Source organism: Triturus cristatus, chromosome 11, assembly GCF_964204655.1.
Source record: "Triturus cristatus chromosome 11, aTriCri1.1, whole genome shotgun sequence".
NCBI classification, from domain to species: Eukaryota; Metazoa; Chordata; class Amphibia; order Caudata; family Salamandridae; genus Triturus; species Triturus cristatus.
The window spans coordinates 754,434,061-754,461,816 of NC_140594.1; the positions used below are offsets into that span (position 1 = coordinate 754,434,061).

Sequence of the window (27,756 nt, forward strand, 5' to 3'; positions counted from 1 at the left end):
GCTATTTTGGCAAGAGTCAATCAAAGAGATTGGCCTATAACATGCCGGATTTAAATGGTCTCCTTTTTTATAGATGGGAACAATAATTCACTCCATGATGGCAGGAGGCCTACAGAGCATATAGCCCTTAGTACTATAGTCAGTAGCAGTCCCCATAGAGTGGTGTTACTTTTATACAGATCTACGGGGATGGCGTCAGGACCAGGAGCTTTGCTGCATTTACTTGATTGTATCGCGTTGATGACCTCATCCAGTGAAAACGGGTAGATAGGGGCAGTTTGACATGAGTTTAGATTATCATTATCAAGGTGGCCTTGGGGCTGTGAGTTTGTCAGGTAGGGTAAAGAGTAGATGTTTGAGAAGTGCTTAATCCATTCATCTTCTAGGATTGTGAGTTCGATTTTGGGGGTCACATCTGTACTCCACTGGGATGAGATAATTATCTTCCAGAAAGTTCTTTCATCTTTACAGACGTTTGCCTGCTGCAATGTATCCCGCGCATCCTCTCTTAACTGGTTTTTCCTTTTGTTCAATGCCTGTTTATACAGGGCCCTGCAGTGCTGGACCTCATCAGTGCTTCTCGGTATTCTATGCAATGCCTCCCTCAAGAGCTTGTGATCTTTTATACATGGTACATCAAACCAGCCCTTCTTCCTCCTTTCTCTGGTTCTATCGCTATTAACAAACAAGATCTCCCTCACGCCCTGTGTTATGTTCAAGAAGGGAACAATAACTTCAGTAGGGGAGGTGGTGTCCTTTAGGCATAGATCAAGAGCCTCTTTATTATTACCTATCAGATGGTTGAGGAAATTTTCCGGAATGACCTGGGTCCAACGTAAAGTATAACCATTGCGTTGGGCTAAATCTATTCTTTCTGTCTGTTGAGAGGTACGGTCGGACCCCTTTTTTTAAAAAAACGGGTCGGGTGATAGCTGCACACTCAATGGGAAGTGATCGCTGAGCGAGATTGAATGAGTTGAAAAATCAAACACCGAACCGGCCGATCGTTTTGTCACTCAAATATGATCTATAATACTATTACTAGAACTCCCATTAAAAGTTTTCTTCCTGACAACTTGAGGGATTGCAATCTCGTTGGGAAATGTTAAATCGAATTTAAGCAACAGTTCATTAATCTTATTGCCATATAGACTGTGCATAAAATGAGACTGGTCCTCGCCCTCAAACTCTGACGTACCACACTTTTTGTTCAAGCATGCCATGCACTGGCGCTTATAAAAGTCTCCACCCCACATGATCGTCAGATGTTTTTTACTAGTATTGTCTATACCCTCAATCGTTATTTAGATCCTGGATAACGTTTGACTTGTTTTGTGTTGGCATTATTATAAAAATTAATTATTACCATTATGTCTCTTGTACGTATATAATCGGATAATCCGCTATGAAGTCTAGCCACTCTGGAGTCAGTATTTTGTTCCGAAGGCCCACCACATTCCAGAATAGACAACCCAGAAGCTGTGGTATTGTACTATTTGCCTTAATATTTGGCGTATCTGTTTGATCCAATGGTGGGTTGTCCTCTATCATGGGGATACAACGTTTCTCCGCTGCGATTCCTGTGATATGATCCCTGGATTATTGTCTATATTATTGTCTAGGTTACTACCTTCAGCCGAGCGGATGTCTGTGCCCTGCATTGGGCCTGTGTTCTGAACAATTATCGTAAAGGCGTTTCCATCAACAGTTGTACTTAGATTGCCCTGTCTGCTTTCTTCGCCAGCTAGTTGGGCCTCCCTTTTGAGTCAATCGAACCCATCCAGTGTGGACAGGCAGTGAAGTCTGTTTGATATTTGTATATTGTAAATGGGGGGGCCTCGGTCTCTGGTCGATACCACTGAGAGGTCTGAAGTTGTTCCTTGGGTGTAGAGAGCGGTACAAATAGCCCAGAGGTCGAACAGTGACCGTCATTCTTGATGTACCCCGTTCTATATAAAACCGCCTCAACCAACTCCGGTGTACCAAAAGACAGTACCACGCAGTCACCAGCCTGTTCTTTCTTGCCCTTACTAACCATTTCACTCTTCTTGCCATCTTGAAGTTATAAAATAGGTGGTCAGTTAGGCCTGATCTCGTGCCCAGCCAGTTCAGAGATGGGACTACCACGTTAGGGGCCGCTGGTGGTGGAAGATTCAAACGGTCAGAAATGTGTTCTGTGTGTTCTCTAAGCTCAAGGAGCCGTTCTTGGATATCTGATACTGTGCCAGTGGGGTCCGATCCATTCTGATTGTCTCCAGAGCGTGCCCCATTCATTTTCATACCAGTGACATTTTTGCTTGCTGTATGGCAGTGGGGGCTTAGGCTAGAAACTATTGATGCAGTGTCCTCTATGGTTCTCTTGCTTAATGGTTCTGTGGTAGGTTCTGAAGGAGGGTTAGGGACTGTATCATGTACTATATTAATCTTTTGTCCGGAGGAAAAGATTGTAAGGAGTTCCAGACATGAGCTGCTTTTTGTCTCTACTTTAAATAGCCTGGATTGTATTGTCCTTAGAATTTTATTTACATGTTGGTCGAGATTTTTAAGTGCTTCTACCAAAGAATCCAGCTTGCTGATAATGCGATTTTGGTTGGGATCTGGGAGGATTTTATCACGGACAGTTTCGTTTTGGGCCAGGCCCTGTGCGTGTGTAGTTCCCTTTTTGTTCCTTGTTGTCTTATTGCCTGGTTTAGAGACTGTACCCGGTGATCTAAGAGTTTCCACGGACCCAAACAAGCCATTAAGAACGCCACTAAAATGGCCTACTTCGATACCAAGCTTCGTACAGAGGTTGTCGTAGATGCCAGCTCTGTTAAGTTTGGTGCAATACTTGCACAACACAATGGATATCCAAACACACAATGTCTTATCATTGCTTATGCCATTAAAAGCTTGTACCAAACTGAACGTGCTTATTCACAACCTGAAAAAGAGAAATTGGCAGTGACGTGGGCTTATGGTATACTTCCACATGTTTTTTTTTTATGTGGAAAGCCTTTCACAGTAGTGACTGATCATCAGACTTTGTTGACAATATTTTGGAATCCAAAAGCCAAGATCCTTCTTTTTATTGAAAGTTTGGGTTTGAGATTAAAAGTATACAACTATATGATTCTACATCGTACAGGGAAAGATCAAAATCCTGCTGACTATTTCTCAAGAGTACTGTTACCAAGCCCTGGTAATCCATCTAAGATAGTTGAAGCCTACATAAACTTCATTGTTAAATCGAGCATGCCAGCTGCCATGTCAGTGGAACAGATTGTCACTGCCACAAGCCATGATAGTGACATGCTAAAATTGAAAGACAATATTACTCACCAATCCTTTCTTAACCTTCTCAATGTAAAGCATCAGAAAATCAGTCTTCTGTGTGAAGTATTAGAAAATCACTCCTCTGTGGCCTCAGGCCAATGGTCTTGTCAAACATTTCATGAGTACTCTCAAGAAAGCTGTTCAGCGTGCTGCATTAGAGAGACTTGACCTTAAAGTCGTTCTGAATACTACCCTTCGAGCTTAACGATCAACACCTCATTCCACTACTGGGGAAAGCCATGAAACCCTGATGTTCACCAGAGCCATGATGGCCAGGTTGCCTCAATGGGCCAACAGAAGATCAAAGACTGAGGAAGACCTCGTACAACAGATGCTGGTTGCAAGCAAAATGTGAAGATGCATGCTGACAAAAGACGCAATGTGAAAGATATCACTTTCAAGAGAGTGGATCGAGTACTTGCTCGACAATTGAGAAAACAAAATCCTTATGCTCCCTTTGCTGACAATCATCAACTTTATTTCGACCATAAAAGATCATAAAAGTACACAGCAGATTGTTAATAAAATACAATATGTAAAAAATGTAGTCTTGAATAACATTAATACCATAAAAATATGTTTAAGATCACAAGGGCAAAATATTGGTGCTTCATAAAGTGCATTTAATGCGCCTAATCCAAAGTGCATGCTAGTATCTAGACAGGCCAAAGACCACTACTCTGCGAGTATCGGTCAACAAGGTTTTTAACACCTCAAGGTAATGGCCTGGACAGACTAGTTTACACAGTGAGATTATCCATTTTTCCTTAATGATTTGTAGTAGGGACCAAAAAATAGCCGATGCACGATAGTTCCTGAACTGGCATTACACACGGGACAAAGTCTGTCATTAAAAACATTGTTACACCACGTCATACAGAACTGCTTTTTGGGGAGGGTTTTATAACGAAACTGAAAAAAAACAAATCATCCATTTAGACACTTTTATACCCATTTATTCTTCCATCGACCTTGAGATATACATATATAAAACATATTTAATTTTCAGAAAAACACACATTCACTGGATGATGTCATCAGTGATGTCATTTGAGATGTCATCAGTGATGTCATGAGTGATGTCACTGACCATGTCATGTGTGATGTAATATGTGACGTCATCAGCAGTGCATTGCGGGCGCGCGAGTTATAGTTAGCTGAACTAACTATAACGGGGGAATTTCAATGGTTTTGTACAAGTGAAAAGTCCAGCTAACTATAACACCCCTGAAACCTATGGTTTTTTCAGTGAATTTCTGAGGTTTTTTAAATGCTAATTCCTAACTATGCCTACAGAGATAGGACATGTGAAGAAAGAAGAAAAAATGCACAGAAAGAAACAAAAGAAGTGCAGAAAGAAGCAACCGAAGTCCTCAAATACGAAGATAAGTGCAGGAAGAAGGATAACGTGCAGAAAGAACAAAAAGAAGAGCAGAAAGAAGCCTTGTTGCAAAATCATCCTGTACCCTCAACTTTTTCAGACGGATACTGGTGGTAACTGAGTCTGACTAACCAGTCCTAGAGCCAGTGCTATGTTAAAAGACACTTAGAATACAGTGAAAACACCTACATACACTAGGGAACATTATGCGTTGGGGTCCCCCTGTGATTAGCATGACCTCCTCTGTAAGCCCCTAGTATATAATAGGGCATGGGGATTAAAACTACCTCTTAAAACAGGCCACAGGGCGTTTTTGCACACGTTAACTCAGGCCCCGTCCCCTCCCTTCACCACTGTGTAAACACGCCCTGTGTCCGTTTTTAGTTGGGAGATTAAGTTCATTTGAATCCTGAGGGTCCCTAGGGTCCAACTAGCCCACTAGGTACCTCCAGTAAGTGCCACAGAGCTGCGTTGCAGAGAGGTGTAAAAAGTAGCACCGCCTGGACCACCTCTCTGCAATGCAGCTCAGTGGCGCTTACTGGAAGCACTTGGTGGGCTAGTTAGCCCCCAGGGGCCCTCAGTATTGAAGGGAAATTATATCCCCAATTTAAAACGTGCCATAGTGCGTGTTTGCACACGTCACCTCAGGCCCCGTACCCTCCCTTCACCACTGTGTAAACGCGCCCTGTGGCTGTTCCAAGTTGAGAGATTAAGTCCCCTTGAATCCTAAGGGTCCCTAGGGTCAAACTAGACCACTAGGTACCTCCAGTAAGCGCCACAGAGCTGCGTTGCAGAGAGGTGTAAAAAGGGGCTTGGCGTCAGAACATCTGTCTGCAGCGCAGCTCCCTGGCGCATACTGGAGATGCCTGTTGGGCTAGTTGGCCCTCAGGGACCCTCAGTATTGAAGAGGAATTAATTCCTCCACTTACAACTCGGCAGGGGGCGCGTTTGCAGAGTGCTGCAAGGAGGGGACGTGGCCTCCGGCACGATGCCAGTGTTTTATTTATTTTAATTTTTTAAGAAGGGGGGCTGTGTGGTTCCCCTTCTTATTCTAATTTATTGGCCCTGATGACCCCATCCCCCAGGGCCTGTCTCCTAATTATATTTTTTTGACCCCAATCCCCAGGGCCGGCCACTGTTTTTTATTATTTTAAAAAAAATATATATTTATAGACACACCTAGGACATGCTGGACAAACCGTACGTACCTATCACCATGACGATTTGAGTGATATTCATTAAAAGGCGACTCTGCATACAATGAATCCATGTGGAATGTATTTACACCACTAGTGAAGCTCTGACATGTCTGATGCCCTACCGTGCCTAATCCCGGTAGACACCCTTGTCGTTTATTTATACAAACATGGGTAGCTCTTGACGGGCACATTTAATACACATGCACACCAAGCCATTCAAAGGGGATTCGACAAAAATTCGACAAAAACTATGTAAGAAACCCCCCTCACGGTTAATAAAACACACATCCACTGCCGGATGTGTAATACTTTTTATTTTACTCTTTGGAAAGGGGACGAACATCACTTGAGAGTCACAGCGCGCTCCTGGCAGAGCCCAATGCTGTGTTACACCCACCATTGCCTGCCGAGTGCCACACACCTCTGTGTTGTATTCCACCAGCTAGTGCATATGCTATGACACTCTCTAGCCCATGTGCACTGTAACACCACCCCGTGAATATGTCATGCCACACTTGTCTTCGCACGGGTTATATTGCCTCATCTAACGTGCCTTCCTCGATGCCTATGTTATAACGCACAGTGCTATGCCATACATATTACAATCTGGGATCCATATCTTTGTCACAGTGCATATGCAACGTTACACTCCCCAGCACATATTTTATATTACAACTTTAGAGACTAGTTAGGTTACACAACACTGCCCTGTGCATATTACACTCCAAGGCGCACATCGCATAGCACGCGCTAGTGTTTGTGCTATCTCGCGCTCTCCAATGAATCTGTCATTGCGCACAATGTATTGCATATTATATTTCACGCCCGGTTCATCTTATATCACACTTTTTGGTGCATAGTTTATACCATACACTATATCTAGTTTTCATTTTCAATCGTGCTCTCAGGACTATGTTCTATATAACACTGTGTTCACCTACCCTTTTCACGGGCATTACATTTTGCGATAGGGGGTGGAGGGTCAGGGGGTGTTGCTGCCAAGTGAGCCCGGAGTCACAGTCACAAACGTCCTCTTCTTCCTGAATAAAAGTGAGATTATGCTGCATACTTGTTCATATTTTAAGTAGTTCGCACAGACACACGTTTTAAAAACAATAAAGTTCCTAATACCCGCCTTCTCTGAACAGTTAGCTTGCTGCCCCATCCCCCTCCTCCCTATCCTCTGTTGTGTGAATCCATGGACTAGCCTCCTCCCTCCTGCCATGCATGGTCTGATGTGCTGCCAATGCCCTCAATTTAGTATGATGTAACAGTCCCCTCCTCCTGCCCTCCATTGCCCAATTCTATGCCCCATCATTGACCTCCTGCTTAAACTCTGTGCTTAGCTTGCTGCCCCTATTCTCCTTCCCCCTGCCCTCCGATGTCTTTGTGCATGCCCCTGCTCCATCCTTTTTGCCCACCATGTTCCATGGACCTGCCACTCCTATCTACTCTGAGTGTTCTGTTGAGCTGCCACTCCCCTCCCACCTGCCTAGCATTGTCAGATGACTGTAACCTGTCCCTGCCACCTCCACCCTGCCTGTCCACATGCCATGCCCCTATCCTCTTCCTCCTGTCCTACATGGTCCATTGTACTGCCACACCCTTCTGCCCTCCCTGGTCTGTTGTGCTGCAACTGCTCCTCCTGCCTGCCCCGTGCGGTCTGTTGTGAGGCCCCTTCCCCTGAACTTTCTTGTCTGTGCACAGGTCCTGACCCTCCCTTCTATCCTCCATCGTCCTTTGTGCATGCCCCTGCACCCTCCTTCTTGCCCATCATAGCCATTGTGCTGCCACTAACCCTCCCACTTGCCATGCATGGTCTTCTGTGCTGCCATGGCCCCTCCCACCTTCCCTGTGTGGTCAGTTAGCTGCCCCTGACCCCCTCCCACCTTCCCTCCATGGTCTGTGTGTATGCCATCACAGTCTCACTGTTGCTCTTCATGGTGTGTCTTGCTTCTAGTGCCCATCCTGCCTGACCTCCATGGCTATCTTGCTGCTCCTGCCCTGCCCCCTTGCCCCCAGCCCTCTGTTTACATGTGCAGACCCCTACTCCCTCCCTCCTGGCTTGTCTGTTCCATTGTAATGCCCCTGATCCTTCCCTCCTGCCCTTTATGGTCTGTTATGCTGCAGCTTTCTCTCCTGTCTGTCCATTATGGTCAGCTAGCTACCATTGCCTCTTGCCCCTCTGTTCTCTGTTGTCCATGTGCATGGTCCTGTCCCCTCCCTCTTGCTTTCTATGGATTGTTGTGCTGCACTCCCGTCCCGCATGCCCTGTGTGGTGTATTGTGCTGCTGCAAACCCTGATGCCTGCCCTGCAGGGTCAGTTTGGTGCACCTCTCCATGTCCCTCCTGTCCTCTGTTATCCAAGTCCATGTCCCTAGCCCATTTCCTTCCATGATCCAATGTACCATACTTGCGAACATTTTGAACTTGGTAAGAGGGAGATTTTGAAAAAAAACTGGGGTATTGATTTTCCCCTTTGAGTTACATTGAAAAAGAGGAGATTGTAGACAGGAGACAGATCAAATAAAGCCAATTTGAGCTTAAAAACATTGGACGTTTCCTGGCTGAATCGGGTCTGTTGGCATGTGTGGTTGTACTACCATTGCCTCTTCCTTCTGCCCACAATGGTCTATTACATTGCCACAGCCTCTCTTGCAAGTCCTGTATTGTTGGTTTGTTGCCCCTGCCCCCCTTTCCACTGCCCTCCATAGTCTGTTGTGCTGCCACGGCCCTTCCTGCCTGCTCAGTGTGGTTAAATTGTTGCCTTTGCACCCTCCTACCTGCCTTCAATTTTCAGAGTCCGTGCCCCTGGCCTCTGCCTCTCAACAGTAGCCTAATGAACAACTAGATTGCTAACATTCTATATTTATTACAAAAGTGTGGAACGCCTGACGTCATCTTGATGTAATCAAAACTGTAATACCTAGAGCATTTCCTTTAGAAATTACATATATGAGAGGGTCTTATTGGCATCAAAATTATGGTTAGTGCTCTGAAAGGCTAAAATAAGGACATATTTTCTGAGTTTTCAAATAGCGACAAAGCACTTTTAAATTATTTGTTATCTTTATGTTTTTTTATCCAGTTGACCACTTGATTAAATGTTGCACTTAGGGGAGAGGATGTGGTGTTACTTCCAGAACTGCAGACTTTGCAACTGGGGAACCAGGTTGGAGTTTCTGCTTCAGCTCGACATTCTGTGATTCTGGTCAAATCACTTAGTCTCCCCATGTCTACAACCAAAATGAATTTGTGTTCTTGTGTGATGTAACCAATGCTCATGTAAAGCACTCCAATACCTGACAAGTCTGCACTATATAACACTGCAAAAACACAAAATAATAAGTGTTTTGCACACTTCTGTCATTGGGCTATATTTGGGCTATATCTGGGTGATTTTGGGCTACATTTGAGCTCTTTTGTCTCCGGTGGCCATCTTGGGAGACTTATTTGTTATGAAGTTTCCTAATTTCCTCATTTACTGCAGTCTCCTCAGTAGGAAATACTTTCAGTTTTTTACTTTGATTCCATCAAGAAGGCATTCAGATGTGTCACACATTTGCCATAAATTCAGAATGTTAGCACTCTTTTTGCTCATTAGATCACTGTAGTAAAGCTACTGCTCACCAGGGAAAACTGCTGCTGGTATTGAAAGTGCATGTTTCAGTCTGCATGTCAGAATTTTTTAATGAAATAAAAGAGGATTTCAGAAGTCAAAATGTGCCCTAGTTTTTCTTTCTGCAGCACTAATCATACTTGTTATGAAAAAATGAACCTCCTCATTTTGTTCCTTCTTAAATTAAATGTTTTAAGAGTTACCACTTTAATCCAAGCAAGATGGCTTCAGGTGTGCCATACGTTTTTCATAAGTAGGACTGTTAGCGCTCTAGTTGTTCTTTGGAACACTCTGGGAAGCTGCAGTAGAACACAAAGGAATCAACTGACAGTCTCTGCCCTTGTTGGATGTACATGTTTTACTAAGAATGTCAGACTTCATTCTCACATGACTGAGAAAGATAATGTGAATTTACAGAAAATAAGCTCTCAGTTTAGCTTATAGATCACCTTCCAAACCTCTGTGGGAAAAGCATGAGAAAATATTTTTCTCTCAACCATGATATCCCAGCAGAAGGCTTTTTCACATGGTGAAATCACCTTATAACATACCACAATTCCTAAAATGAGTATGGTACCATCAACAAATGATTTATAATGTAACTAAAGTCTTAAAACCTTCTATTAACTGCAATGCCTTTTAATGAGGTGCTATCATGTATATTGGTCCCAAGATGGCTGCCAACACTTCTCGGATGAAGTGCTGACAGCCAATCAGATCTCAGGATGAGATGTGTGGTTAGGCTCCGCCCACATATATACATGATTTTACTTTTGATTTTCTCAGGAACTACTTAACAGATTGACACCAGACCTGCAAAAGGCACTTCCCTGAGCTGAGGACTACCTCTCTGCCAAATTTCAAGTAATTCTGTTCAGCCGTTCGGGCTGTACCTTGGACTAAAGGTCCCTATGGAAAATTGCATGGGGAAAACGCGTTTTGGGACCCCCCTTTTTTCTCAGCCCCCGCTTGACGAATCCCCCCGAGACTTTCAGGGTAGGAGCGTCCCACCTATTTTGAAAATTTCGCGAGGATTCGTCAACCGGCGCCAAAGTTATTCCAAATAGAATGTTGCGGATTTCCTATGGAAACACGGTCCTAACTATAACTGCATAAAAGTGCACTTGCTGTGAGAAGGAATGCGTGCACATTACAATTTGGTACGTTGTTGGGACATTGTTCATAAAACGCTATTTGGGCAAAACATGAATACTAAGCAATGCCTCGTGATTACAAAGCAACGATGATGCATGCTGGGGGCTGTAGTTGATCCTATGGCCTCGTGACCACATGGTAAATATTCAACTCACCTGTGAGCAAGGCGTGGTGACGCCGAAACCGGTCAGGACTTGAGTTATATATATGCTGCTTCAGACGAATAAAGTCTTGTGTTTGCACAGAAGTCGGAGTGGGGCTTTATTTTTGAAGCATATATATATATATATATATATTTGAGGTGATCAAGATCGCGGAGGCGATCGAAACGCGTCTGAGGCGGACACTTGTCTGACAAATGAATTAAACGTCAGAATTGAAATCTTGGAATCGTTTGCTGTCTTTACTTTTTGGACGTCAGCATTGTGCATGGTGGAGAGGTCCTTACCTGCCTTCAGCTCCCTTTGTTTCATTGGGGAGTTCAGGACTTTGTCTTTATTTATATATATTTATATATATATATATATATATATATATATATATTCACTGAAAAAACCATGGGTTTCACACACGTTATAGTTAGGAATTAGCATTTAAAAAACCTTAGAAATTCACTGAAAAAACCATAGGTTTCACACACGTTATAGTTAGGAATTAGCATTTAAAAAACCTTAGAAATTTAGTGAAAAAACCATAGGTTTCACACATGTTATAGTTAGCTGGACATTTTACTCGTAAAAAACCAATGAAATTGCCCCGTTATAGTTAGTTCAGCTAACTATAACTCGCGCGCCCGCAATGCACTGCTGATGACGTCACATATTACATCACTCATGACATGGTCAGTGACATCACTCATGACATCACTGATGACATCTCAAATGACATCACTGATGACCTCACTGATGACATCATCCTTGTGATAGAGTGGCAGACCTCCTCTCACCTTAATATAAGCTTTGATACACACATTCAAAAATAGAGACTAAAAATTTCAAAACAATGGACATACCAATACCAGTTACAACAACCTCTTCAGTAATTCTAAGATCCACATACACATCCACTCATTCACCAACAGTCCTATACAGTCACTCATACATGTACTCACTCATCATATGTACTCATACATCTATACATCCTGTTACACAATGCCACTCATCCATAGAGTTACTCACACACATAGTCACTCATGCTAATAAAGAATCAAACATACATTTACTTGCATATACAGTTATACACACACCACCACACTTACTTCTACGGAAACTTACACATACTTAGTCTTTTAAACAATCACTTATAGAAACACATACTTATTCATACAGGAACTCTTTCAATCTCTCACTTTCACATATACTCACATATATACACCAATAGTCACATATACTAGTTTAAAACGTATGTAGTTACTCCTGAAGACACTATTGAGACAGTCATTCACTCACTAACACACCCATACACACACTCATCCACCCATACAGTCCTGCACACATGCTGTGTTCAACACATACAAACAGTGAGTCACTCATTCATGCACCGATGCACTACGTAATACCCCCCACCGAATCATGCAGACACTCAGACTGATACTCAAAAAAACAACTAATAACCTAAATAGGCACCCATGTAGCTACTCACCAACCCATGCAGCCACTTATACACAAAGTGAGAGACTGATACAGATATTTACATATTTAAACATTACTCACTAAGCCATGTATTCACTATGATACACTTAATCAGTCAGTTACACAATCAATTTTTCAAAAACAAATCATCCATTTAGACACTTATATACCCATTTATTCTTCCATCGACCATGAGATATACATATATAAAACATATTTAATTTTCAGAATAACACACATTCACTGGATGATGTCATCAGTGATGTCATCAGTGATGTCATTTGAGATGTCATCAGTGATGTCATGAGTGATGTCACTGACCATGTCATGAGTGATGTAATATGTGACGTCATCAGCAGTGCATTGCGGGCGCGCGAGTTATAGTTAGCTGAACTAACTATAACGGGGCAATTTCATTGGTTTTTTACGAGTAAAATGTCCAGCTAACTATAACATGTGTGAAACCTATGGTTTTTTCACTAAATTTCTAAGGTTTTTTAAATGCTAATTCCTAACTATAACGTGTGTGAAACCTATGGTTTTTTCAGTGAATTTCTAAGGTTTTTTAAATGCTAATTCCTAACTATAACGTGTGTGAAACCCATGGTTTTTTCAGTGAATTTGCAAGGTTTTTTAAATGCTAATTCCTAACTATAACGTGTGTGAAACCCATGGTTTTTTCAGTGAATTTGCAAGGTTTTTTAAATGCTATTTTTTTTTTATATTCTTCATTTTTTTCAAACATATTTTTATTTTAATTTTCTTATCTTTTATAAAGACTATGCTTTAATTTTTAAAATCCTTAAATATTTTTTTTATATATATTTTTTAAAATAAACATGTAAAATTTATTTCCAGATTTTTTTTTTTTTTTTTTTTTTTTTTATAGTACGCGTACCGTAAGCTCACGGTAAGCGTACGGTTTACGCAACGTCCGTAATCTATCTACGCTGCTTGCGTATAGTTACGCACTTTGCGTAGCCGCGCGTACTGCGCGTGGGACGCGTGCGCGCTTACGCAACACGCGCACGTTACGCGGAAGTGCCGGGAAATGACTGTTATGCGCATGTGCGCAAGCGCGTGTCTTTTTTACGCGCACGCGTACTTTTTGCCGTAAGCGCACCGTAAGCGTACCGTAAGCGTACGGTAGGTCATGTGATCTTGAAACACAACTTTTGATTGGTTGAAACTACTTTCAGTTCTAGAACTCTCCTACACCACACCCATTCCCCTCATTTCTGCTTGTGATCCCTTGGGAGAAGGAGCTGGTTTGTCTTTGGGATACGATGGCAGAACAGCAGAGCTCTTCTGAGAGTGAGGCTAGCACCAGCAGCACTGTCTTGAGGCAGAGAGCGAGGAAAGTAAAACCTTCTTATGTTTGGGATTATTTTACTTTTCCAGAAGGCCAGCAAAAGGTGAATGCACCCTTAGTTACTTGCAAGCTGTGTAAGCGTGTACTTTCTAGAGGTAATCCTGACAGGAAGTATTCCTTTGGGAATCACACCATGATGAGGCACCTCAAGGATGTACACAAAAGGACACATGCTCAACTTTTTGGAGGTAACTCTTCAGAAAGACGAGCCAGTACATCCACAGCAGCTCAGCCTGGACCATCACCTGCAGAGCTTACTCCTTCTTCTGCAGCTCAGGTGAGCCCTTCATCTGTGGGGGGAGAATCTCCTTTTGCTGGCCCTCTGGAAATGAACCCTCGATTTCGGAAGGTTGATATTCATTGCACATTTTGTAAAGCTCTAATTTGTTATAGGGAGACCAGTGTTTCCCTAGTGAATAACAAAATAGATCAGCACATTTGTAGCTTTGAATGATTTTCCCATGGTTCCTTTCCTCTGTCCCTGCATGAACACAACGGTTCTTTTAAGAGCCAACCTTATCTTTCATCTTTTTTTTACATTTTTTTTAAAAAACTTTTTTTTTTTTTACCGTACGCGTACGGTAAGCGTACCTTTTTTTTTATTTTTTAAAAAAAACACTAAAAATCATTTTTCACATTACAAGGTCCTTGAAAGACTACAATTATTACTATTGACTTACCATACTCACTGAAAAAAATATTTATTCATTTGTTTTTTTAAAAAATAGTTTTTAAAATGGTTGTAGTTTACGAAAATTTTCTATATCGATCTGAAAAAAAAGAAAAAAGTATTAATATTTTTAAAACATTTTATAATACAGTACACATATTTACATTTTTTTCCAAAAAATATTTTTGCCTTATTTTTGCTGTTTTCAGAATATATTGCATTTCACTATAAATTGTGAAAGCAATTGCATTCATCATTTTACAGCGGGCAAAAAAAAATAACAATCTCAAAGATTGTATTAAAAAAGCCCAGAATCTCTTCTCACTTAAACTTATCATTACAGAAATGCATATTATTCTTAAAAAATGTCATCTAAAAACAATACTTTTTTCTTTAAAATACCGTCTGATATTTTTGTTTCAGAAGTACATTCACAATAATATATCTCAAATAACTCCAAAATACATCTGATTTTATTTCCTTTAGGCCAAATAGTATTTTTTATTCTTTCCCTGGAATAAATTTCCAAGGGAAAACCATTAAAATTCTAAAGTTTAATCTGTCCAGATCTCACCGATTCTCTGTAACATTTTGGTTCACGAAAATTTTTCGAATAATTTATTTAGTCCACAATAGAATTGCTTACTTTTCCACATGGCCAAATAGTAATTTTTGAAATTATTTTTGAAAAAATTTCCAGTGGCAGTCCAATAACATTCCAAAATTTAAAATGTGCAGAAGTTACCGATAATCTCTAAATTATTGGTTTTTCAAAATTGCATTAAAAATTTAAAAAGTCCACATTACAATTGGTTATCTTTCCTTTAGGCCAAATGATAATTTTAAAAATCTTTTTTCTACAAAATTGCAATGGTAATCCTGTAAAATGGTAAAATTATTTTGTCCAGATCTTGCCAAGTCTCTCTAAAATTTAGGTTTCAGGAAGATTAGATAGGAATTTGCTAAATCAAAAGGCAAACGTTGTTTGAAAATCAATTGGGAATCATTACACAGTGTCCATCCTTTTTCACATTTTAGATAAACTGTGTAATGTCCAGAAGTAACAGTAGGTCCATCATGGAAAATTATTGCAACAGTTACAAAAGTTTTTCCTGAAATTGATAATTGCTGTCCTGTAAACTTCTTTATTAAAGTATCCAATTTTGATCCATCAGCTCTACATCGTTGCATCATTAAAATTACATACTGTCCGTATTCCCTTAAAATTAATGTTGATAACATGTCAGAATTACACTCACCACATTTCATGCTATGATTAGCATCTTTAACTAAGTTTGCAAAAGTGACTGTTTTACTCTCTGGCAATGTCAAATAAATAAACCTTTCATTATCAACAATAGAACCACTTATATTATAACAATTATCACAACTATGTTCCCATTTATAAGAGAGACCAAAAAAAATGTCAATGGGAACTCCTTCTTCTTCCACTACCTGAAGAAAATACATCAAAAATTCGTGAGCATCTTGCTGTTCATTTTGAGAAAACTGTGTTCGTCCTGAACATACATCTAAAAGTTTTCTAATATCAGTAGCACTTTCTATTTGAGTTTTATCTTTACTCAGCTTTTGAAAAAGGAGACTGAGCTCTGAACAGAATCTTTTTCCCTGATTTATTATTATCTGCTCTTGCAAACTTTCCAGATAAAAAGCAACATTCAGCACTACATTTGCGTAGCAGTTGACACCAGAGCTATTTTCAAAATGACATCCTACAACCTGTTCTTCATTTTCCTTATTCTTTTTGCTTGCAATTACATCACTCCTCTTTTTTTTCCTCTTCTCTACATCTTCATTACAGATATTCTCATTTCTCCTTTTACGAGAAACTACACGTTTCTCCAACACAGGATACTGACCTAAATGAGGAGCATAGCTTCTTCTTAATCTATTATACTCCTTTACACAGTTTGTATCAGCACTAACTTTTGAGTCATCGAAGTCTATCATGAATAAACCTGATAATGTTTTGACTCGTGACAAAGCAACATATGCCATACCTTCTTTGAACACACTAGATCCAATGTTCACAAATGCACAATCTACAGTCAATCCTTGAGACTTGTGAATAGTTACAGCATATGCTAGAGAAAACGGAAACTGCTTCCTACGTACATATAAGTCTTTCACAAGCATGAAACGAACTGAACAACGACAAATGTCTTTAACTTCCTCTATCTGATCAAATTTTATTTTTAACCATTCAATTCCATCTTTTTTCTGATAATTAATAAAACCCACAACTCTTCCCATCGCTCCATTTACTAAGCCTTTTTCAACATCCAAATTTCTCCTTAAAAACACTCTACAGTTCATGCAAACATATAGATTTTTTTCTAATCCTGCTGTTTTGGAGATGTTCTTCTCTAGTGAGTCCAATTTATTTTTCAGTTTGCCTGTTACTGTGACAGTAATTCTTCCATCCTCAATTTTGTCCACTGCTTCCAATTTCCTGATCTCTTCCTTTTCCAATTTCAAAAGCTCCTCATTGAATATTGAGCATTCACGTAGAGTTGGCATTAAGCAGATGACACTTTTGTTTTCTGCAATGTTCTTGTATATCTTCTCTGCAACTATTTCTTCCTTTGGAAATAAATTATGTAGCAGCCGAGTCTGTAATGCTTTTTTGCCAGCTTCTGTGAGTAGTCCAATCCTGATATCTTTCAGAATACTTCCATATTCTTCATCGTTTGCTTGCCTCATATTAGTTGTAAGTTCCTTGTACTCAAAGAAGGACCAAATATTTGTATTACCGATGCTTCCCAATGACTTCTTCGTGTCTTCATGTGTCACAGTATTAAACACTGGTTGTCCTTTAACCGGAGTAAGTTGCAAAAGATCCCCAAAAACTATGACGTGTTTTCCACCAAATAACACGTCATAGTCTGTCTTCAAAATTTGCTGCATTCTTAAATGCACAAAGGCAAGCATTAAGTTTGATACCATGCTCACCTCATCAATAATGAGAACTTGCATCTTCTTCAATACTCTTGAAACTTCCAAGCATGCTTCTCCAGTTAGCTTGTTGAATTGTATTTTGTTCTCATGCTCCACTGGTAACATTAGCAAACGATGTAAGGTGATTCCTTTTATGTTATATGCTGCTAACCCAGTTGGAGCAGTAACCACACAAGACAAAGTAGAATCTGTTTTTTGCTTTAGGTAGCTTCTGATGACTTTAATTAGGAAACTTTTTCCAGTGCCAGCTTGTCCGCTTACATACATCCTGATTGGATGAAATGATGTGCATGAGCACTCTTTTTTTTCATGTAGAAATCCGTGATCAATTTTGTTTTTGATCTCTTCATAAATTTGTTGCTGCTCTTGATTCAGTTGTCTTTCCAAATTTTCTAAGTCTATAAATTCTTCTTGAGCTTGATTCATAGCCGTTTCCACTTCATTCATGGCTATTGATGCTTCATTTTCAACGATTGGTTGTCCTAGGGGATCTTGACTGTATGTTCCTGAACTTTGGCTGTCCTGAGAACTGTCTCTAGCAATTTCTGCTGCAATTGTAGTTTCCTGTTCAATTTCTTCATTTAACATTTGCAGATAAGTTGAGAATGTACTGCATTGTATGCTGTCTTTGCAAGCATTAAAAGAATCTTCATAGCTCTGGAATTCTCCCAGTAGTTCATCCTCTGAACGCCATGGTTTAAACAACTGTAAAAGAGCCAAGTAGTAAAATTCTTTCTTGTCGGTAGTGTCGCAACTCAGCTTCCGGTGATTTATCAAACTTCCTTTGGTTTGCTTCACCAAACATCCTTCTTCACCAACGACTTTATATTTTCCATTATTGATGTCTTCTGCAGCTTTCCGTGAATAAATGTAGTTCTGCAGCACTTCATAGAGACACATGTTCTCCAGATGATGACTTCTCTTGGGATAATATGTGTCCAACATGTTTGTTTTCAATATATCTGTACTTTCAGGTTCGAACTGTGCCAAATATTCAATTTCTCCAACAGATTTCAGTACCCGATTTCTCATTGCTGCAAGGCCTAAACTTGCCCAAATTATTCTTCTTGACTTCGAGTAGAGACTTGCAGAAGATAATCTATCTGAACATTCGTAGGATCCAATTTCTCGATGCGATAACATCTTCAAACTGAAACTGTACAGCTTCTTACTGACAGTCTTCTCGTGAGAAATCTCTTCCCACATTTCCTTCAATTCTGTTTTTTCTGATTTCGTAATGTAAGACGTTACATCGAGCAACAGCAATGGAATTGTCAGCAACATACTGTATATCCATGTTAGCGTTCCACATGGATAAAATGACTGGGTTGTAGTCATTTATATTTTTTGATTCTTCTTTTCTTTTAAGGTTGTAGGTATTCTTAGGTGATTTTCTTGTGATAGTATGTCTCACAGCTGACATAAAACTGTTGACTCTTCCATTTGTAAGAACAGGTCTAGGAAATCCAAATCGACATTTAGTGTAGTATTTTTCTTTGCTCTTGTATTTCCGTCGACAGTATTTTCCACACCGATGACTTTGGAAACGTAGAACTTGCTCCTTTAACTTGTACTCTTCTGTGCTTTTAGGTATAGCACATGTTGCATATTCTTCAATGTAAGATAACACTGCTTCATCAGTATCTGTTCCAAACTTTGGGGCATCCTTGATCCACAGCAGCATATGAATATGAGGAGCACCTCTTGCCTGGTACTCTTTTCTCCAAAAGAAATCCACTACTTCTCCAAGGGGTGGATTTTTTTTATTGCAGATGAAGGACATCATAGCCTCAAATCTATGATTGAAATATCTGCAAACATTAACCGGATCCAATGAGCACAGTTCTCCTGCTGTCTTGTATTCGATGTTTTCAATGTTTGAATTGGCCTCTCGTAGAAAATCCAGTAAATCATCCCAAGCGTACTCGGCGCAGCTTAGGGTAAGGAACCATGTTGGTGTTCCTAAATTGCGTAACATGCATTTTAGTTCACCATGGCGTCGGTACCAATATTCATTTGTCCCACGCTGACAAGCCATCAGATTGATCAGTTGTGTTTCCAAATGATCATCTCGGTGCTGCACTTTCTCCATAAAATCCTTAGCAGACACATTTTGTAAATGTACTCCACTTTTTAAAATGTGATTTACTGCATAAGACAGTGCAGACAAGTCGCTTTCAAATAAAAGATGGAACAAATAAGGGATACTTTGTCGAAATCTGGGATCTTCAGCATATAGTCTTGTAGTCCGATACTCAGAAGCTGGAATCTGTTCCGGACGTTCATCGTATCGTCCTCCTTTTCCTTTAGGAAACAGCTGGGGAAAACATCGAGCTTCCAAGCTCTCCTCCCATACACTCACGGGATTTCCTTTTGCTTTCTTCATCTGAAAGAGATCAATATTGTCTCCCATAACTTCTTTCGAATGGAGAGGATGTATGCTAAAATGTTCATAAATTTCTTCTTCCTTTGACTTGTCCACTTTTTCAATTTGTCCACTTGGTGTTTCTGTATCTCCTTGTAAATCTTCTTCTTCTTCTTCTTCTACTATATAAATTGATTCATACCATTTGTTATTTTTTTTCAAATACAAATTTGCTCTTTGTACTTTCCGCACATCTACCAGCTCCTGCCAAATCTTCTTATTCTTTGTAGGTACACCATTAACCAGAATAATTAATGGTTCAGTTTCCAAAGTATCCGCATCAATAGTTTCCATATTTTTTTTCAAATCCAAGGGCAAATACACCACTCTACCTTTTAAACCTCTCAGTAAATCTGAAGGAGGTAATTTACCAGTTTTGGGCTCCATACGTACTATGGTCTGGAACGGATGAACACATTGAATGAGTATAGACTCATATGTATTTAATTCAGAAAGTTCAGCAGGAATAGCATCCAATTCTAAATTATTATGTACAGCTCTGGTCGGCATTCTATTTTCCTCTAACTTGTTGTAGCAGTATTTACAAATACGCTGATCTTCACCCAATTCAAAACAATTTTCAAGAAATATATATGTTGCAAAATCCATCCACTTATAATTATCTTCATTTTCACTCTTTCTGTAGAGATCAACATTCCTAGTTTGTTTTCTATAATGAGTTCTGCGGCAACAAATACAAGTAACATTTGGTCTTTCATTAGAGACTATTGCAAATTTTGTTATGTGATCATTAAATGTCTTACTTACACAAGGTTCTACATTCTCTTCCACTTCTGCCTCATTTACTGTGTCCTTCTCTGCACTGTTTTGTTCAGGACCAAAGTAACAAAACTGAATTTCATCAACAACCTTCTCTACATCTGATACCGTTCCTCGGAACAGAGCCCTATTCAATTCATTTAACTTTATTGCTGGACTTTTGGCAAAATACAACCGTCTCACAAACTTTCTCATTTCAGTATGATGAACAGCCAGCATCCTAAAATGATGGAAAACACTATTGCACACTTTTCTAGATAGACAAGCAAGAGAATGACCCTGCAAACCAGTATTCTCTCTCACTCTGCATGGATCCAGACTTTGAAGCACCTTAATCTTTTGTTTTACACTTTTTTTACTATATTCTCTTAGAAACTCTCGAAATCTGTCAATAGATTCCTGACGCACAGTGCAAATACTACTACAATTCCAAGTGTACACTGGGGCTTTAGGACGTCTCCCCATTGCCTCATCTGCCATCACTTGTACCTCATCTCTTGGAACCATTATCTCCTTCTCCATTATGCAACCATTTTTTACTTCGTATGAACGACCTCTGGTGTCAACTGCATGCAGCAAACTATTACTTTGAAAATAGCTCTCTTCATTAAAAAAAGGTTCACTACTTGAGCTATGCATCCACTTTCCTAAAAACACTTTACAAAAATTTGTTCTGTTCACTACTCTTTTGCTTTTGCTTTGTGATTTCAGTACATTAACCATTTTATCTAATGTACGCATCCTATTCAAAATTAATATGAATAGTTTCCTTTTTAATTCTAATGCCTTTGCTGCAATGGCTTCAATTTCTTTTTTTCTCTTATAATATTTAGCCTTTTGCTTATATTTCTTTATATCCTTTATCAAATTGGACATAACTCTTCTCTGAAACATTTTTCTACGTATCTCTTTAAATGCTGTTTTTCTGTTTATGTTAAACTTTTCAATTGCAGAAGGTATATTTGCATTAACTAAATCCTCAATTTTTTGCTGTTCTGTAGGTTTTGTTACATTTTTCCGAGAACAGACATTTTGTACATTTTTGTTTGTTTTCAATATTTTGTTTAGGAATTGTCTTTTTTGCTTACCAGAAGATTTTTTCTTTTTCCCAACATCAGCATCTTCTACTAACTTTGGTCCTCCAGTTGTCCTCAAATATAGTTTTTTTTTTAGCGTTTTTTGAACTCGAGATTTTGTAGGCATCTTAAATTTTGTTCACTGTTCTTCAGCAATACCTGCAAAAAAACTAAAAAAAAAATTCTTTATTGTATTTAAATATATTACTACATTTCTTTTCACAATAGTCACAAAACGAAATTTCTTTGCCAATTTGAATGCACACAAACTCCTCTTTTTTTTTGGGCAAGTGAAAATCTGTATAACAAACTGTCACATTATGAAACCAAGCTGTTTTTTTTTCAGACCACCACCGTGTGTATTCTCTGTGACTGCCTACACTCCAGCAGGGGCAACCAGCCTTAGTGATGCTGAATGTATTTGCATTACAGACTTAAACCTGAAAACCCCACTCGCTTCTAATTACTGTGCATGACTATACATGGCAAGCACATGGGTGTGTGCTAAACCTCTGCTTCTTCCCCCAAAAATTCGCTCCTCTTTTCCATCTACTGCAACTGTGAAATCACCAGAGCAAGACGCAATACATTTCTGCCTATAATTCTTCTATGCACACAGAGTCATGTTTTCACATTAGTGCCAAAACGAAATTTCTTTGCCAATTTGAAAGCACACTTACTGCTCTTTTTTTTTCGGGCCAAGTGAAAATCTCTTTTTACACTTTGAAATCACTTTTACAGACTGACACATTCTGAAACCTTTTTTTTTAAATTTATTTAAATGCACATGTCCAAGCTGTTTTTTTTTCAGACCACCACCGTGTGTATTCTCTGTGACTGCCTACACTCCAGCAGGGGCAACCAGCCTTAGTGATGCTGAATGTATTTGCATTACAGACTTAAACCTGAAAACCCCACTCGCTTCTAATTACTGTGCATGACTATACATGGCAAGCACATGGGTGTGTGCTAAACCTCTGCTTCTTCCCCCAAAAATTCGCTCCTCTTTTCCATCTACTGCAACTGTGAAATCACCAGAGCAAGACGCAATACATTTCTGCCTATAATTCTTCTATGCACACAGAGTCATGTTTTCACATTAGTGCCAAAACGAAATTTCTTTGCCAATTTGAAAGCACACTTACTGCTCTTTTTTTTTCGGGGGCAAGTGTATATCTCTTTTTTCAATTTGAAATCACTTTTACAGACTGACACATTCTGAAACCTTTTTTTTTAATTTATTTAAATGCACATGTCCAAGCAGTTTTTTTTTCAGACCACCACCGTGTGCATTCTCTGTGACTGCCTACACTCCAGCAGGGGCAACCAGCCTTAGTGATGCTGAATGTATTTGCATTACAGACTTAAACCTGAAAACCCCACTCGCTTCTAATTACTGTGCATGACTATACATGGCAAGCACATGGGTGTGTGCTAAACCTCTGCTTCTTCCCCCAAAAATTCGCTCCTCTTTTCCATCTACTGCAACTGTGAAATCACCAGAGCAAGACGCAATACATTTCTGCCTATAATTCTTCTATGCACACAGAGTCATGTTTTCACATTAGTGCCAAAACGAAATTTCTTTGCCAATTTGAAAGCACACTTACTGCTCTTTTTTTTTCGGGGGCAAGTGTATATCTCTTTTTTCAATTTGAAATCACTTTTACAGACTGACACATTCTGAAACCTTTTTTTTAAATTTATTTAAATGCACATGTCCAAGCAGTTTTTTTTTCAGACCACCACCGTGTGTATTCTCTGTGACTGCCTACACTCCAGCAGGGGCAAACAGCCTTAGTGATGCTGAATGTATTTGCATTACAGACTTAAACCTGAAAACCCCACTCGCTTCTAATTACTGTGCATGACTATACATGGCAAGCACATGGGTGTGTGCTAAACCTCTGCTTCTTCCCCCAAAAATTCGCTCCTCTTTTCCATCTACTGCAACTGTGAAATCACCAGAGCAAGACGCAATACATTTCTGCCTATAATTCTTCTATGCACACAGAGTCATGTTTTCACATTAGTGCCAAAACGAAATTTCTTTGCCAATTTGAAAGCACACTTACTGCTCTTTTTTTTTTCGGGCCAAGTGAAAATCTCTTTTTACACTTTGAAATCACTTTTACAGACTGACACATTCTGAAACCTTTTTTTTTAAATTTATTTAAATGCACATGTCCAAGCTGTTTTTTTTTCAGACCACCACCGTGTGTATTCTCTGTGACTGCCTACACTCCAGCAGGGGCAACCAGCCTTAGTGATGCTGAATGTATTTGCATTACAGACTTAAACCTGAAAACCCCACTCGCTTCTAATTACTGTGCATGACTATACATGGCAAGCACATGGGTGTGTGCTAAACCTCTGCTTCTTCCCCCAAAAATTCGCTCCTCTTTTCCATCTACTGCAACTGTGAAATCACCAGAGCAAGACGCAATACATTTCTGCCTATAATTCTTCTATGCACACAGAGTCATGTTTTCACATTAGTGCCAAAACGAAATTTCTTTGCCAATTTGAAAGCACACTTACTGCTCTTTTTTTTTCGGGCCAAGTGAAAATCTCTTTTTACACTTTGAAATCACTTTTACAGACTGACACATTCTGAAACCTTTTTTTTAAATTTATTTAAATGCACATGTCCAAGCTGTTTTTTTTTCAGACCACCACCGTGTGTATTCTCTGTGACTGCCTACACTCCAGCAGGGGCAACCAGCCTTAGTGATGCTGAATGTATTTGCATTACAGACTTAAACCTGAAAACCCCACTCGCTTCTAATTACTGTGCATGACTATACATGGCAAGCACATGGGTGTGTGCTAAACCTCTGCTTCTTCCCCCAAAAATTCGCTCCTCTTTTCCATCTACTGCAACTGTGAAATCACCAGAGCAAGACGCAATACATTTCTGCCTATAATTCTTCTATGCACACAGAGTCATGTTTTCACATTAGTGCCAAAACGAAATTTCTTTGCCAATTTGAAAGCACACTTACTGCTCTTTTTTTTTCGGGCCAAGTGAAAATCTCTTTTTACACTTTGAAATCACTTTTACAGACTGACACATTCTGAAACCTTTTTTTTTAAATTTATTTAAATGCACATGTCCAAGCTGTTTTTTTTTCAGACCACCACCGTGTGTATTCTCTGTGACTGCCTACACTCCAGCAGGGGCAACCAGCCTTAGTGATGCTGAATGTTTTTGCATTACAGACTTAAACCTGAAAACCCCACTCGCTTCTAATTACTGTGCATGACTATACATGGCAAGCACATGGGTGTGTGCTAAACCTCTGCTTCTTCCCCCAAAAATTCGCTCCTCTTTTCCATCTACTGCAACTGTGAAATCACCAGAGCAAGACGCAATACATTTCTGCCTATAATTCTTCTATGCACACAGAGTCATGTTTTCACATTAGTGCCAAAACGAAATTTCTTTGCCAATTTGAAAGCACACTTACTGCTCTTTTTTTTTCGGGCCAAGTGAAAATCTCTTTTTACACTTTGAAATCACTTTTACAGACTGACACATTCTGAAACCTTTTTTTTAAATTTATTTAAATGCACATGTCCAAGCTGTTTTTTTTTCAGACCACCACCGTGTGTATTCTCTGTGACTGCCTACACTCCAGCAGGGGCAACCAGCCTTAGTGATGCTGAATGTATTTGCATTACAGACTTAAACCTGAAAACCCCACTCGCTTCTAATTACTGTGCATGACTATACATGGCAAGCACATGGGTGTGTGCTAAACCTCTGCTTCTTCCCCCAAAAATTCGCTCCTCTTTTCCATCTACTGCAACTGTGAAATCACCAGAGCAAGACGCAATACATTTCTGCCTATAATTCTTCTATGCACACAGAGTCATGTTTTCACATTAGTGCCAAAACGAAATTTCTTTGCCAATTTGAAAGCACACTTACTGCTCTTTTTTTTTCGGGCCAAGTGAAAATCTCTTTTTACACTTTGAAATCACTTTTACAGACTGACACATTCTGAAACCTTTTTTTTTAAATTTATTTAAATGCACATGTCCAAGCTGTTTTTTTTTCAGACCACCACCGTGTGTATTCTCTGTGACTGCCTACACTCCAGCAGGGGCAACCAGCCTTAGTGATGCTGAATGTTTTTGCATTACAGACTTAAACCTGAAAACCCCACTCGCTTCTAATTACTGTGCATGACTATACATGGCAAGCACATGGGTGTGTGCTAAACCTCTGCTTCATCCCCCAAAAATTCGCTCCTCTTTTCCATCTACTGCAACTGTGAAATCACCAGAGCAAGACGCAATACATTTCTGCCTATAATTCTTCTATGCACACAGAGTCATGTTTTCACATTAGTGCCAAAACGAAATTTCTTTGCCAATTTGAAAGCACACTTACTGCTCTTTTTTTTTCGGGGGCAAGTGTATATCTCTTTTTTCAATTTGAAATCACTTTTACAGACTGACACATTCTGAAACCTTTTTTTTTAATTTATTTAAATGCACATGTCCAAGCAGTTTTTTTTTCAGACCACCACCGTGTGTATTCTCTGTGACTGCCTACACTCCAGCAGGGGCAACCAGCCTTAGTGATGCTGAATGTATTTGCATTACAGACTTAAACCTGAAAACCCCACTCGCTTCTAATTACTGTGCATGACTATACATGGCAAGCACATGGGTGTGTGCTAAACCTCTGCTTCTTCCCCCAAAAATTCGCTCCTCTTTTCCATCTACTGCAACTGTGAAATCACCAGAGCAAGACGCAATACATTTCTGCCTATAATTCTTCTATGCACACACAGTCATGTTTTCACATTAGTGCCAAAACGAAATTTCTTTGCCAATTTGAAAGCACACTTACTGCTCTTTTTTTTTCGGGCCAAGTGAAAATCTCTTTTACAGACTGACACATTATGAATCCACCATGTGTAACTACAACAAAAACAATTCCCATTTCTATTATTCATTTCTTAAGTTACCACATACATCCCCTCTCAAACTGTAAACTCACCTTTAAAATTAGTTAGTTGTGAAAGAAATGTGTCACTCAAACAGCAGATTATCAGAGCCAGGATCTCTGTTCTGTACACCTCTCTCCTCTCAGCAGAACCAGATAATGGCAAACTTTCCCTCTATTTTTCCACACATATACATGTAAGTTTCAAATCTCAGTGCTTCCCCCTTTTTTTCAAATGTAATGACACATTTCTATTGGTTGAAAACCAACCCTTTTCCAAAAGTACCCTGCCCCCAACTTGACTTCTGCCTAGTACCCTTCCCCCAACTTGACTTCTGCCTGCTACCATAGCAACAGCTCATGGAACACTGCTGTGTGCAGTTAGGTCAGAAGTTCGACACACAATGTTTCAATTCCACAGAGCAAGAGTGCTTGACTTTTCAAACCTAACTGCAAATCCATAGTACTGTTCTTTGGTTACACATTTTTTTGTACCAATACAAAACATGCTTCTATTAATTTTCACATACAGCCTAGTTTTTTTTCTAGAATGGTATGAAACAGCCAATCAGTTCTTTTTGTTTTGTAAAAAATATGTATGCCTCCATTTCCAAACTGTCTTTCTTTTCATATTGCCATTCTACTGAAAGACACCTCCTGAGTGCATCCAGTTCTCCTTTGAAGATGTTCACAGTGTGGATTGTAGGGCACAGCTATGTCTTCTGGAGTGAAAAGTTTGCAGAGAAAACAGATATGGTGAGAGACCTTGCTTTGCCAAATGTAGACATTAAATGGATTGGTCAGAGAGGGTTAAAGTGGCACCAATTGATGCCATTGGTGAAATCCTTCATGCAAATCCAACACCCTGACCTCATAATAGTGCACTGTGGTGGCAATGACCTAGGCACTTTGACTGGGGTAGGTCTGGAAATGCTTATGAAGGACACCTTTGCACAACTGTTTACACTTTTCCCTAAAACTGCCTTTGTGTTTTCCAACATATGCCAAAGGCAAAAATGGAACTGGTCCAATCATTTCTGTCCACAGATTGACAAAGCAAGAAAGCACGTCAACAAATCTGTTTCTGCTTTCCTCCGTGACTATGGTATGGGTGCCATTTACCACAACAACTTGCGTTACGACATGCAAGACATTTATAGAGGAGATGGTGTGCACTTCAATGATGAAGGGAAC

General features: G+C 39.7%; 2 protein-coding genes across 2 annotated transcripts in view; one reads left to right on the forward strand and one right to left on the reverse strand.

Moving 5' to 3' along the window:
• The window catches only part of LOC146785406 (uncharacterized), a 2,064,968-nt gene that overhangs the window by 340,447 nt on the left and 1,696,765 nt on the right, over positions 1 to 27,756 (forward strand). The gene's annotated exons all lie outside the window — the stretch shown is intronic.
• Positions 2,885 to 26,726, reverse strand: LOC146785407 (uncharacterized). The gene is made up of 3 exons (XM_085635138.1): positions 26,617 to 26,726; positions 18,646 to 21,772; positions 2,885 to 2,923 (listed from the first exon to the last, which is right to left on the reverse strand). Exons 2-3 carry the CDS (start codon positions 21,727 to 21,729, stop codon positions 2,885 to 2,887), a joined length of 3,123 nt encoding a protein of 1,040 aa, XP_085491264.1. The 5' UTR covers positions 21,730 to 21,772; positions 26,617 to 26,726.